This window comes from Vigna umbellata, chromosome 3 (assembly GCF_029865625.1).
Source record: "Vigna umbellata cultivar VRB3 chromosome 3, Vumbellata_1.0, whole genome shotgun sequence".
Taxonomy (NCBI): Eukaryota; Viridiplantae; Streptophyta; class Magnoliopsida; order Fabales; family Fabaceae; genus Vigna; species Vigna umbellata.
In genome coordinates, this window is record NC_142167.1 from 13,959,937 (window position 1) to 13,974,590 (window position 14,654).

Below are 14,654 nucleotides of genomic sequence, written 5' to 3' on the forward strand. Positions count from 1 at the left end.
CTATGGCAGTCATATCATACATTTTTTTAAACAAAATAAAAAAATTAAAAGTAAAATTCATAAGGTGACACATGAAATATGAATTAATGCCATTAAATATTGTTCTAAAAAAAACTAAATTGCATAAAATAAAAAACTTAAAAAAATGATTGACAACAATTAAAATCTACTAATCCAGGTATCGAAATAACGACAAAGTGATCGCTTAAAAAAAATCACTATATCAAATCGTGTGTGACAAGTCACAATCTTATAATATGACAATAAACAAGATTTTTAACGATAAATAAATAAAAATTTAAAAATAGCACTGCCAAAAGTTAAAAAGAAAATTAAAATATAATAAAATTGTGCTATGAAATTTGACTTTAGGTGAGATAAAGAAAGTCCCTATCAAATCGTGTGACAAGTCACAATCCTATAAAAAAAACATGAAAAGTATGACATTAAACAATATTTTGAACGACAAATAAAAGAAATTAAAAATAGCACTGCCAAAAGTTAAAAACAAAATTAAAAGATAATAAACTTTTGCGATGAAATTTGACTTAGGTTTTATAAAGAAAAGTTTAAAGTAAAAATCGTATTTTGAGAAAGGATCTTTTAATTTTAAAGTCGTGTTTCTCAATACGAAATAATGTTCTTAAAATCTATCCATAGATATTTTATACATAGCTACACCATTCCTTACAATTTGTTAGAAAATTATCATTTTGATTTATAATTAAGATATAAGCATTCAGCTGTCAAAACGAATCACCTGACCCGATTCGACCCGGTTCACCATAGGTTGGTCACTTAGTGAGTCAACCCAACCCGACTCATTTATTAACGAGTCAGAAAAGTTTGAACTTGGTCCGATTCACCACAGATTGATGGGTAAACGGGTTGGCTCACTGACTCACTTAATTACAATTTTCTTTTAAATAAAAAAATTACAAACTTTCTATAATTCAAATGTAAACAAATTTTATTCTTAAATTTCACTCCCGCTAATTTTTAAAATAAAGAATTTAATAATTTTTTTAAGCAAAAACAAAATAATAAATATTCTTTTATAAAACTAAAATTAAATTTTAATAAAATAAAATGGGTTTTACTCCCTACACCACCCCACTTTGCTCCCTGCACCACCATGTTTTTTTAAAATTCCAAAACTATCCTTTATATTTTAAAATATCCTACACTCCCACCCCTTTTCTTCAACGGATGTTAACATCCGTTGAAGAAAAAATTCTTCCACGGACGTGCTACATCCGTTAACGGATGTGGCGACGTTGCCTTTTTTGTTTTTTAGTTTTTAGTTTTTTATTTTTTTTGTTTTAAATTAATATATAAATACTATTTAATTATTTTAAAATTATTACTTAATTATTTATAAATTAATTTTATTTTATTTAATAAAATAATTATTATTAATTTTAATTTATGTATTATTATTTAAATAATAATTAAAAAATTTATTATAAATATATTAAAACGGATGTGGCGACATCCGTTGCTTTTTTTGTTTTCTAGTTTAGTTTTTTTTACTTTTTTTGTTTTAAATTAATATATAAATATAATTTAATTATTTTAAAATTATTACTTAATTATTTATAAATTAATTTTATTTTATTTAATAAAATAATTATTATTACTTTTAATTTATGTATTATTATTTAAATAATAATTAAAAAATTTGTTATAAACATATTAAAACGGATGTGCCACATCCGTTAACGGATGTACGGATGTGGCACATCCGTTAACGGATGTGGCGACATCCGTTGCTTTTTTTTGTTTTTTAGTTTTTAGTTTTTTAATTTTTTATATTTTAAATTAATATATAAATATTATTTAATTTTTTAAAAATTATTATTTAATTATTTATAAATTAATTTTATTTTATTTAATAAAATAATAATTATTATTTTAATTTATATATTATTATTTAAATAATAAATAAAAGACTTTTTAAAAATATATTAAACGGATGTGACACATCCGTTAACGGATGTGGCCATATCCGTTGAAGTTTTTTTTTTTAAATAAAAATAATAAACTAAAATATAAAATATGTAAATGGATGTTACGGATGTCAACATCCGTTGAAGGTGAAACGGATGTTGACATCCGTTTTATAGAAGGGCAAATAACGTATGGGCAGGTGCAGGGAGCGGTTGGCGGTGGTGAAGGGAACAACTCTCAAATAAAATTGGGTGTTGCTCCCTCCACCCCCACACATCTCTTCCTCCACCTCCCCTTTACTATTTTGCCCCTTCCTCCACCTTTCCTTTACTATTTTGCCCCTCAGTAAAATTTTATTTTTAAAATTGTTGTTTTTTAATTTTATTCATTTATAACATATTTCACTGATAACCTACGTAGTTTCTTGTATGAGTAAAATATTTTTCTACAAAGCTTGGTGATCGTGAAAAGAATTATCAAACAATCTTCTTCTTGTTCTCGGTGCAGTACGTGGTGCAGTGCGTTTATGGTGTAGTGTCCTTGTCGTGGTTCCTCTCCAGGTACGTAGTCATAATCCTTCCAATAATCCTAAACCCTAAATCCTTCCCATACTTCCAATAATCCTTTTAATATCCAAGCCTATAATCCTTGCATGAGCCGCAAAACGTAGTAAAATAAAAACGAAACGTAAAAGGAACACTGCCTATGGACGGATGACATCCTTCAACGGATGTCAACATCCGTTTAAGGAAAAACGGATGTCGACATCCGTTTAAGGCAAAACGAATGTCGACATCCGTTTTGCCTTCAACGGATGTTGACATCCGTTTTGCCTTCAACGGATGTTGACATCCGTTGAAGGATGTCATCCGTCCAGAGGCAGTGTTCCTTTTACGTTTCGTTTTTATTTTATTTGTTTATTTTATTTACAGTAATTTATATTTAAATTTATAATTTTAAATGTTATATATGGTTAGTTTTTAAACGTAATAATTTTGTTAAAATATGAATTTGTTAAAATATGAATTTGTTATAGGTGGAGAAGAAGCTTAACGGAAGAGAGAAAGGTAAACGAAAATGGAAGAGAGGAAGAGGTGCAGAGGGAAGTAAATCAGAAGTTTTAAATAAATTAAAATATTAAAATAATAAAAATAAAAAATTTTAACTTTTGAGGATATAATTGTCATTTTAGAAGGATATAATTGGCATTTTAGAAAATTGGGGAGGTGGAGGAAGAGACGTGTGGGGGTGGAGGGAGTAACACCCAATAAAATTAGGTAGGTGGGTTGGTGGGCCAACCCGATCCACTACGGGTTCAATCTACATGAATCAGATTTAAATGAGTCGGATTGAAATCTGACTCGCATAAAAGAAAATACAATTTTTTAAAACCTAACCTGACTCAACTTGTTTTGAGGCAGATTGACTCTTTGTCATGACTATTTTAACAACTCAGAGCACGGTAACGTAATATGGCATCATTAGACGTTACTTATTTATAACTATTGGATACTAATAATAATTATGTAACCTTTTACAAATAAAAGTTAAAGAATTAAGAAAATGGTTTTATTGAAAAAAGCTTGGCCTACCCATCGCTACTTACAGGTGGGAAGTCAAAAGATGAATGTGTGATGATTTATTGAATACAGCTCATTCATAATGTACATAAGAAAAAGTCAAAAGTATCCCCAATGTATTTTCTTGATATATTTTAGGTTTAATGTCTCAATAGGTCCCTATTTTTGTTCAGAATTTGAAATAGGTCCCTTTATTTTTTGGCGTCTCAATTTGGTCCTTATTTTTGTTAATTTGATGCAAATAAATCATTTCCGTCAATTTCATCAAACGGCGTTAATGAATGTGTGACGTGGCCTGAGGACAGTATTGACACGTGTAAGGCCACGTCACACATTTATTAACGTCGTTTGATGAAATTGACGGAAAGGATTTATTTGCATCAAATTAACAAAAATAAGGACCTAATTGAGACGTCAAAAAATAAAGGGACCTATTTCAAATTCTGAACAAAAATAGGGATCTATTGAGACATTAAACCTATATTTTATTTAAACAATCACTTAAATATATTTTTTTCTCCATGTAATTTTTCTTGTTTTGGTCATTTGATATCTGATTTTTTATTTACTTTATATTCCATTATTATTACTATTACTATTAATATAACTTTGACAGCTATTGGATCTTAATAAATTTATTAAAATAATATATATTGTTAAGATGATTTGCTGTATTTGAGCTATTTTTATTTTTAAATATCAATTTTATTGTTTTTAAAAGTTGTTTTAAAAGACTGAAGTGGAAAATATATTTAAATTGTTTTTATTGCTAAGTTATGTGAACTTATTACATATATAAGAACAATACTTTAATAAACTATTAAAAAATTGTGATCATATATTTTCAATAAAAGCAATCAAAGCATTGCTATGGTTTTATTCTCACAAAATCCGATGGACAACTTTTATAATACTATTTATAAAAAATTACGGAACTTATTATCATCTTTATTTTATTAAGAAGTCTTTTCACATTTTAATTTAATCTCAAACTAGTTATATTTTTATTTATATTAAAAATATTATTTAAAAAGTCTTAAAAAATAAATATTACAGTATCATTCCATACTTTTCATTAGAATATATTATATATTTTAATTTCTAGAATTTCAAACACCAAACATTACCTTTAAATGTTTTAACAACGATACCCAATTTTTTAAGCAATAGTATATTATTATTCTTATACTTTTCACTGAAATGTAATACATATAATTTTAATTTTTCATAATTTTTCATAATTTTAAACATCAAACTTTACATTCAAATATTTCAACAATGATAACCAATTTTTAATGAAATCAATTATAACTTTAAATTTAAATAAAAAAAGTTAATTAATTAGAGACTAACTTAAATTATATGATACTTTTATTATTATTTTGAAAAAGTAATGACATGAAAATATCTTAATAACTATTACTAAGAAAATATAATTGTATCAAAACCCTAAAAATTTAAATAGTACGGTGAAATTTCTATAAAAAAATTATTTTATATATCACTTAAATAATTAAAAAACTTAGAAATAAAATATAAAATAAAGAATTTTAAGAGCTAAGAAAAAAGTTTGTTGAAATATATTTTAGAAAGAAAATTCTGAAAATATACAAATTTTAACAACATATTTAAATCATACAAATTTTAACAATATATTTAAATCATGATCAGTTATTTCTTTTCGTACTATAGTGTGAATTGCCACGGAGTAGTGTGAAAAGGGAAAATCTAAGGTATCTAAATTTATAATTAAAATTGAAAAGATTTTTATGCACGATGCTCTCATTATTTGCGTGGCATTTGAGATAGGATATTCTTAATATAAAGTAATTGAAAAAATGGTACACTATTTTAACATCTAGTGAAAAATTATTAAAATGTGTCGGCCAAAACACAATTAAAAGAGATATATGGCTTCAGTGGTTTCGAGTGGGTAAAGCACAAACATATAATATAAACCAGAAATAAAATATTATAATCAATATATGTAACATTTTTCTTTCTTTCGATATTAATATTTATTAGATTTTAATTTATTTGAAATAAAAGCGTTTTTAAAAGGATATATAATATAATTTTGCCTTGTAAATTCAAATATATATAGTTTGGACATACGGTATTATATATATATATATATATATATATATATATATATATATATATATATATATATATATATATATATATATATATATATATATATTGGGTTTGCTAACACGCACGCACATCTATTTTTCAGTTGGTATATTTTAGTAATGTGTATCGGATTTTAGTAGACAAAAATATTCTTATATATTATGAATTCTAAGTTTTAAGATTAAGGATATTTTAATAATATTCATTGTCAAAATTTAAAAAAAAAAACCCAATTCTCAACTGAAAAAAATAACACTTAAACAATCTTACATAAAAAGATTTTATAATGAGTTTTCATTTTATAATTTTTGTCTTATCTAATTTTATATAATTTTCACAAGCATAGACGAATTGGTAATTGACCTGGAAAAAATCAGAAATACTCGCAGTTAAACAATTCCTTACAAAAAATAATTTTGTAATGAGTTTTCATTTTATAATTTTTGTCTTATCTAATTTTTACAAGCATAATAAGATAAAAGGAATTGATAATTGGCCTGAAAAAAAAAATCAGAAACATTTGTTGTTAAACAATTTCTTACAAAAAATGATTTTATAATGAGTTTTCATTTTATAATTTTTGTGCGTATATAATTTTATCTAATTTTCACAAGCATAATGAGATCCAAAAGAATTGGTAATTGGCCGGGAGTGTCTTTTTAGAGATGATGATTCAACATATGTAGATGATGAAATTAGACAGGTTAGTGAAGATGGTGAAATTGAAGAGATCTTGAATAAATCTTTGCCTGAAGGTGAATATGTCAATGACTCAACTCTTTACATAGACAAATTGTTTAACGATAAGTGTTTCTGATTTTTTTTTTTCAATTAGGACAGTAGAGATGACAGAGAAAAAGTTGGAGTGAGAGAAATGAAAGAAAAAAATGTTGAGATGAAAGAGAGAGGTAAATAAGGGTTTAGAGGGTTTCTGTTTTTTTTAGTTTTAAGAATGAAAATTATTAAAATACCCTTAACCTTAAAACTTAGAATTTATGATATATAAAAGAGTATTTTTATCTACTAAAACATTTAATGTTTTTTTTACTTTTTGATAAATAGAGAGTTGTATCTTCATTTCAAAACATACCAAAATCAATATTCTTTTATTTTCCTTTCTTCTTAATTTCATTATTTCTTCTTCTTTTATAATATTTTGAGTTATTTTATACCTTTTTAGATATTTTTCTAATTCTGAAATTTAGAAATTTTGAAAAACATACACATCTCAAAAAATTTTGTTTTGTTATATATATATATATATATATATATATATATATATATATATATATATATATATATATAAAAGCTATAAATCTGAACAAATAATTTTTAAAGTTTTTATTAATAAAATGATATTAATATCCCCTAATAGTATAAGGGATATATTATAAACTGATTGTTTTCATCTTCTCACTTTCATTTCCTTCTTGTAATTCAATTCATTAGCCTTTTATTGTATTGTTTTATTGTATAAGTGTTTTTTTTATGAGAAGGAAAGGGCTATATGATAATTTTTTCTTAATTACAATCATTTATTTGTTACACCAACCCAACTTAAATTAAAATTATAATTATATTTCATTTAACATTAACTAAGTCAATAGTAAATTAAATAAATTTTAAAATAAAAACATATTAATGCAGCTTCACCAATTATAAACTATTGTAATCACAGATAATTTTTAAAAAGAAAAATAGTAATGATTTAACAAATGACTTAATAACATTGCCTAGAGTGACTTTCAAAAATCAACATCGATGAATTGATATGATTTGAGAATCCATTGCACATGTAACACAAATCTAGCATTATTAACTGATTAGTCAGCATCAACTTTTGAGCGACTCTAGATATTTATTTTCTTGTACTAATCAAACATCTTTTAGCAAAGTAACACGTGGAAATTCAATACGTTAGAATTTAGATTACTTTTTATTTGAGTAACAAGTCAATGTCGGTTTGCCATCCTTTTATTTGCTCGCATTTTAAAGGTTATGTATGATGCATAGTTACCCTAACACAAAGTCTTGATAAGTTGCAAGATTATTCTAGAAATCAATTGATCACATTATCATTTATGTTAGCAATTCATAAAAATAATTAGTGTGATTTTAGAATTAATTAAGCCGATTCTATTCATGTCTAATATGAAATAAATTTTATTATTAATATCTATCAACATCAACTTAATCGACATTAATCTAATATTAATATAAATATTTATTTATTAAAAAAGTAAAATCTAATATTAATATAAATATTTATTTATTAAAAAATAAAACATAGTTAAAGTCGACCTAAAATTAGTTAAATAGACTAATCAACGTATAAATCATCTAAAAGGATTATATTTTTTAAATATTTAAAAAAATATTTTGCATGATACTAAAGTTAAGTTTACTACAATAGTCTCAAAATTTAACTTATCAATATTTGAAAATTAGTTTAACGTTTTCTTATGGTGTAGATGAAGATATGCTATTGACTAGGGGTAAAAGTGAATATGGATTTAAATGTTACGCTAAGAAAAACTATTATATTTTCAAATAATATCTGTGAAGAAAGAAAAACGTACATAGAGATGTGACTTTATATGAACTGAAAGGATGAATGTGAAATCACAATTGCGTACAAAATCATTTTTGTTCTCAAATGATCACTCACGTGATTATGTTTTCGTGAATAGTAGAAATAATGGAAAGAAGACTCGCAATGTTCATGAACTTAGCCTAACTTTTGCAATTTGAAAAGTCCACGCATCTAAATTTGTTCTCTAGCTTAATAGAGCATCTTCAAACCTCAATCACATATTTTACCACATAGGTTTACATTGATCCTACACAAACATATATATTTTATGTTTACACAATAATGTTTGCTATTACATGTAATTAATAGCTTTGGTGAAAAAAGAACTTGATTAAGTAGGATCTAACATGATATAAAATAGATTTAATTACTTAAATAGTCTCTAGTTTCATAGTAGAGTGTTTCTTAATCCTCACTTTTAAAAAAAATATCAATTTCGCCCATAATTGATTTAATGTGCAAAAATCAAGTTCATTCCATTAATTATCAAGTAAGTGTGTTATCAGTGTGGTGATGTAACAAAATATTGCGGCAATGTGGAAAAACATGCTTAAACATATACTAAATAAAAAAAGAAAAGGGGCAAATCATCTTTTTTGTTTAACTAAGAGACCACCAAGAGCATCTCCTTCATGCACCACCATTATCTTCTTCGTTCAACCATCCAATACTTGCAATAATTCATAAATTTCAATCACCTTCATCACGAATCAAAGAATCAGAAAATTACCAAATCTCTTCACTAGAAAACTTAAACCGAGAATCCTTTCACCATCACTGTGACGACGGTCATCGCGAAACCTCCATGCCACCACCACAGAAATCCATATCGAACTCAAACCCATCATGAACCACCAAATCTCGCTACCACGAAGAAACCCTAAATCGCAAACTCCTTTGTGCTTCCTCACGCATCAACCATGTTTGTCTTCTCCACCAGATCGCAACATCATCTTTGCACCTGTAAACCTAGAGAAGACAACAAAATCTAATCGAACCACCAATCAAAACCTCAAAATCCCAAATAAAAAAACTAAAAACCTAAATCCCCAAATCGCCATGGTACCCTAATCGTGAATTTCTTTATTCTTCCCACAGTTTGAACCTTCAACGAGTCATCTCCATCTCTAGCCTACAAAACTAGAAGACCCAGGAACTCAAAACACCATTCATTTGGGATTGGAGTTCTAAAAATCATTAGAAATCATAATCCCAAATTTCCACATTAAAAAGACGTACTGAGTTACAAGTTGGAAATGTGTTTTGTCACATCTCTATTCTCCTTTGCCATCTCACCACATTGTTAACACCGTTACTTGAAAATTAATGGAATGAACTTGATTAATACACATTAAACCAATTATGGATGAAGTTAATACATTTTATAAAATGAAAACTAAATAAACTCTCTACTCTAAAACTAAGTACTATCAGAATAATTAAACCTATAAAATGAAATATTAACATAAGTCCGAACACAAGTTAATAAATAAATAGAAGTAATAACCTTTTGTGTGGCACCAATAGATACTACAAAATATATTTTTATTAATATAAATATATGTTTAGTTTATGTTAAGAAAAGGTTAAAATTCTTATTTTTTTCACTGTTTCAATTATTCAATTTGGTATTCGATTAAGTCCTTTCAATTATATTAACTTAATGTTGTATCTGTACCTGTTACATGCTGCTTCATAGTATTTTTAATTTTTCTTTCAATTTTTTAAGATTTTATTTTGCCGTGTTGGCCACCTGGTATTGTTATAATGTTACTTGGTAACGTCGATGTCAGTACAACACGTCAGCATCACAGTCTTCTATTTATTTCAATATCTATATTTGAAATTTTAACTCAATTAAATATTATTTTTCTAAATGAAAAAAAATTAGATTCAAAATGAACCAAATTAATAATCAATCTAATCACAACTTACATATACATGTTAAATTAATTTTTTAAAATTTATACATCAAATAACTTCACATAAATTTTAAAATTAATTTTATTTTTTAATTTAAATTAAGAAATCTATTTTTTTCAAAAATCTCCTTTAGCTTAACTCGTGACAAAAATATCTTAAAAAAATAAAGTGACATATGACTTTACATAGACAACCTTAATGCCAATTTAACACAAATAACTTAATTAAATTGTTTTAACAAAAATTAAGACTTAATTAAACATAAAAAAGAATACTAAATTAAATAATTAAAACAAAAAATTAGGTCCAATTAAAAAGTTTAGCTTTAATAAAAAAAATAATATCAATGAAAGAGGAGGTCAAGTCCACTCTAAACTTTGCAAAAATCTAGCCAACTCTAAGTAATAAAAATAAATAAAAAAGATAAAATCATTAATGAATGAGTGGGTCAAGACCACTCTAAACAAACATGAAATATTAATATAAACGTCGGTATAGTAGATAAGTGTAGAAAATAGATTAAAAAAAAGAAAATGAATTATAGAGTGTGTGAAATCCGATTATAAATCGTATGCATTGAAACAAATACAAACTGTGGATTAATTTTGATTTGATAATTCAAAATTTGAACCATAAATTTACAATACAAAGTCTTAAAAAGTGGTATATAAGGACTTCAAGTGAAATAAGAGTGAGTGAAATGTAAACGATAGAATGTCTGAAATCATATTAATCCGAGATGGTAAGTTATATATATTACCGTATAGGAATGGAACAAATACAAATCATGGATTAATTTTGATTTAATGGTTAAAATTTTGAACCATAAATTTACAAAACAAGTTTTTAAAAAGTGGTATATAAGGACTTCAAACAAATTAAGAATGAGCGAAATGCGAATGAGATGCAAACGGGGAGATTTCTTCATTTCTGCTGAAGAAAAGAATGATAATTTCATAAGTAACATTGCAAAGAATACGCTTAAAGTTTTGCATGGTATGACAAGCTAAAGAAAAATGTTTTTTTAATAAATTTTTTTTTGGACAATTTTTTTACAATAGCTTACATGGTAGTTCGTGATTAATCCGTTTCAAATTTATGTGATTTATGTGTTAGAGTTAAGCCTAGTGTTAGTTAATTAGTTGGTCAGGACAACTGTTGATTAACTGTCCTTTAGAGTTGTTTTTTACTCTATAAATTATGGACCTCTGTACTTGTAAATATTGGATTTTGAGATCAATGTGAATAATAGGTTTGAGTTTTACTCTTTCTTTCTCTGGTCACCTCCTTGACCGTTCGGTGCAAAGGGCTTGGTCGTTCGGTGTTGTTCGTGTTCTTGTTGGGTCGTTCTTGGTCGTCTATGCTATAGTGTTCTGCTGGTGTGTCCATAGCGTTCGGTGTTGTTCGTGTTCTTGCTGTGTTGTTCTCGGTCGTCTATGCTACAGTGTTCTGCTGGTGTGTCCATAGCGTTCGGTGTTGTTCGTGTTCTTGCTGGGTTGTTCTCGGTCGTCTATGCTACAGTGTTTTACTGGTGTGTCCATAGGTGTTGAAGCATTACCGCTCGATCCAAACCCTCATTCTTCTTATGTTCCAACAATATGGACCAATAAAATAGTGACATATAGTTTATTGTAAAAAAAGTTGTAGATAAATGGTTACGGAAAATATGTCATTGGTTGAAAATAATTCAAATGGTAAGGTTCTTAGGAATTCATTTTCTTAGGAAAAATATTTTTTTAACAACTTTTTTTGACAACGTTTTTATAACAACCTACGTGGTAGCTTGTGATTGGTCCGTTTCAAATATACAGACTAATAAAATAGTAACACATAATCTTTTGTCAAAAAATTGTTAAAAAAATTATTAAAACATCATAATCCTTTTCTTAGTACTTCGGGTTGAAGATGATATTAGTTCCTTAAGTAAATTTTACTCATACAAAAAAATAATAATTTTCATCGTAACCTATCTTCATTTTTTGCACATAAATGAGCAAAATGGCTAGATTATAGAGTGAGGATTACAATACCACTTCACATATATATACTGGAAGCTGCAGTTTCTGAACTGATGGCCAAGCCAAAACAAGAAGAACTATTTAAAGATACAACATATGTTTACACAGATTTCTCAAACATAGGAAATCCTACATTTGAATTGGTCAATCCTCCGTCTAACACAAGATTGAGAGCACTGACATACTTAGACTCATCACCTGCCAAGTAAAGAGCAGCTTCAGCCACATCGTTAGGCACAAGATAAGAACCTTTTAGGTTGGAATAAGCCTCACGAACTCCTTCTTCATCAAGATTGAAATACTTGCTTAACAACGGTGTGGCAACCGCAAAAGGAGACACGCAGTTCACCCGAATACCAAATTGTCCAAGCTCCACCGCAGTGTTTTTCATCAGTCCCACAAGACCATGCTTTGAACTGGTGTAGGCATGTGTAGCACCTCCACCTATGCATCCTGCAACACTAGCTGTGTTAATTATGCAACCCCTTTTAGCAGGAATCATCACTCTCGCAGCGTGCTTTGTTCCCAGAAATGGACCAACCAAGTTCACACTTATCACTCTCTCAAAATCAGATTTTGTGTTGTCCAGTATGCTTCTTTTGAACTCCTCACCTGTACCAGCGTTATTAAACATGATGTCCAGCTTCCCGTACTTGGAAACTGCTCTGTCCACGCACTTTTCAACGTCTTCTTCCTTTGTCACATCACAATGAACATATATAGCTGATTCCAACTCATTGCAGAGAGAAAGACCCAAATCGTCTTGAATATCAGCTATCACCACATGAGCTCCATGCTTAGAGAAGAGTCTTGCAGTGGCCTCACCTATTCCGCTGGCACCACCAGTTATAATCGCCACTTTTCCATCAAGCCTGCATGTCATGTTATGTTATCAAGCTAGTCATTCTCTGTCAATTTTCGGAAAATTAAGGTTGTAGATTAATTACACATTACACCTTTGGAGAAAAAAAACATATATATTACAATATTTGTGGGTGTTTGATTACCTTTTAACAGCAGCTGAGACCACAGAACCATTGGCCATGAGTAAGCTTTTGGGATATATATAAAACCTGGAAAAAGTGTGAAGCAAGAGTGCTTTCATCTGAAGTAGCTCCGGTCATACATATACTACCTCCATGCAAGAATAAAACAAAAATATTTATTTCTGTTTAAACAAATTATCGATTTTGATATTACTTTTATATCACTGATAGAAAATCATTTTCTCACTTTTTTTTTTATATTTCATTAATAATTATATATCCTTTTAAATATAGATATATTACAATATCATAATCATTATCTATAGATGCCCGTAAATCTTCCTACTAAAATATTGAAAATGTAAAATAGACGACAACACAAAAGATTACAATACACCTATACAGCAGTATAATACATTATGATAATCTCTTAGATTATTTAATAAGTGACTTAATTTATGTATTAAATTTAACAAACTATTATTCTCCCCGTACATAAGGAGATAAAAGGTTTAATTTGGGGTAAAAGTGAAAATGGGTATGGAAAAGAGGCTGGTTCAAATCTCCTAATTAACAAAATAAAGAAAAAAACAACATATTTACTATTATCGTTTCTCAACTTAAAAAAACTTTAAATAAATCAACTCTCTAATATAATCGAATTTGTAATTTAAACGTTTAATTTTTTTTATAAATTAAACATTATGATTAGTTCCTTAATTTGATTTTGTTATTTTACTTTGAACTTGTATAATATGATTTGGAGGGTAGAAATCATGTGTTTAGTCATTTTTATTATTTATATTAATAGTATACATCATTAATACAAGATACCAAACATATTTATTCCTTTGATAAAAATAATTAAAAGATAAAAATGAACTTTATAAATATTTTAAAGAACTAAGAAGCATATGTAATATTAAAAATACAATATAATAATAAATATGTTTTTAGAAAATTAAACTAAAATTGTATCTTTATATATATTTAATTTGAAAAATAATATTGTATTTTTTTTCAAGCTCAGTTTATATTACAATTAAATTAGAGAAGCATTTTCTAAAAGATTATCTTTTTATATCTTTAAAAGTACAATATTACTTTTTTCAAGCTCATTTTAGAGGAACATGTACATACAGGATGTCACTTACATTAAAGGGTGAATGCTTGCGTACAAAACTCAACTACACAATAGTATATAATATCTAAAAACAATAATAATAAAATTTTAAAACTCAAATTATAAAAAGAAAAACTAAAATAATTAATATAAAAACAAGTAATTTATATAATTTTTAATTTCTTAAACCTTAAAATTCTTTAACATGGTTTTATGCATTCCCACATGTGACACCTCACTCCCCAATTGGTCCATTCATTATTAGATAAGATAAGAAGTTTCAATCAATTATCAACTTATGGATTTTAATGAGAAGTCCCAACAACACAGCATCTGCTTCTCACC

The 14,654-nt window shown here is 27.0% G+C and overlaps 1 protein-coding gene across 2 annotated transcripts; it reads right to left on the reverse strand.

The window, feature by feature from the left end:
• Positions 1 to 12,172: 12,172 nt before the first annotated feature.
• Positions 12,173 to 13,351, reverse strand: LOC124839710 (borneol dehydrogenase, mitochondrial-like). Of its 2 annotated transcripts, none has more exons than XM_047315615.2 (2): positions 13,208 to 13,351; positions 12,173 to 13,072 (listed from the first exon to the last, which is right to left on the reverse strand). In XM_047315615.2, exons 1-2 carry the CDS (start codon positions 13,303 to 13,305, stop codon positions 12,301 to 12,303), a joined length of 870 nt encoding a protein of 289 aa, XP_047171571.1. In that variant the 5' UTR covers positions 13,306 to 13,351; the 3' UTR covers positions 12,173 to 12,300. The 2 variants fall into 2 exon arrangements, with proteins under 2 accessions (XP_047171571.1, XP_087964368.1); XM_088108242.1 differs by having other exon boundaries at positions 12,173 to 13,108; positions 13,208 to 13,306.
• Positions 13,352 to 14,654: the final 1,303 nt, after the last annotated feature.

Excerpts from the sequence above, each read along its gene's own strand:
- LOC124839710 (XM_047315615.2), bottom strand. The coding sequence starts at position 13,305 with ATGAAAGCACTCTTGCTTCACACTTTTTCCAGGTTTTATATATATCCC. Across the intron at positions 13,073-13,207 it reads GTCTCAGCTGCTGTTAAAAG|GCTTGATGGAAAAGTGGCGA; the intron begins GTAATCAAACAC and ends CATGACATGCAG.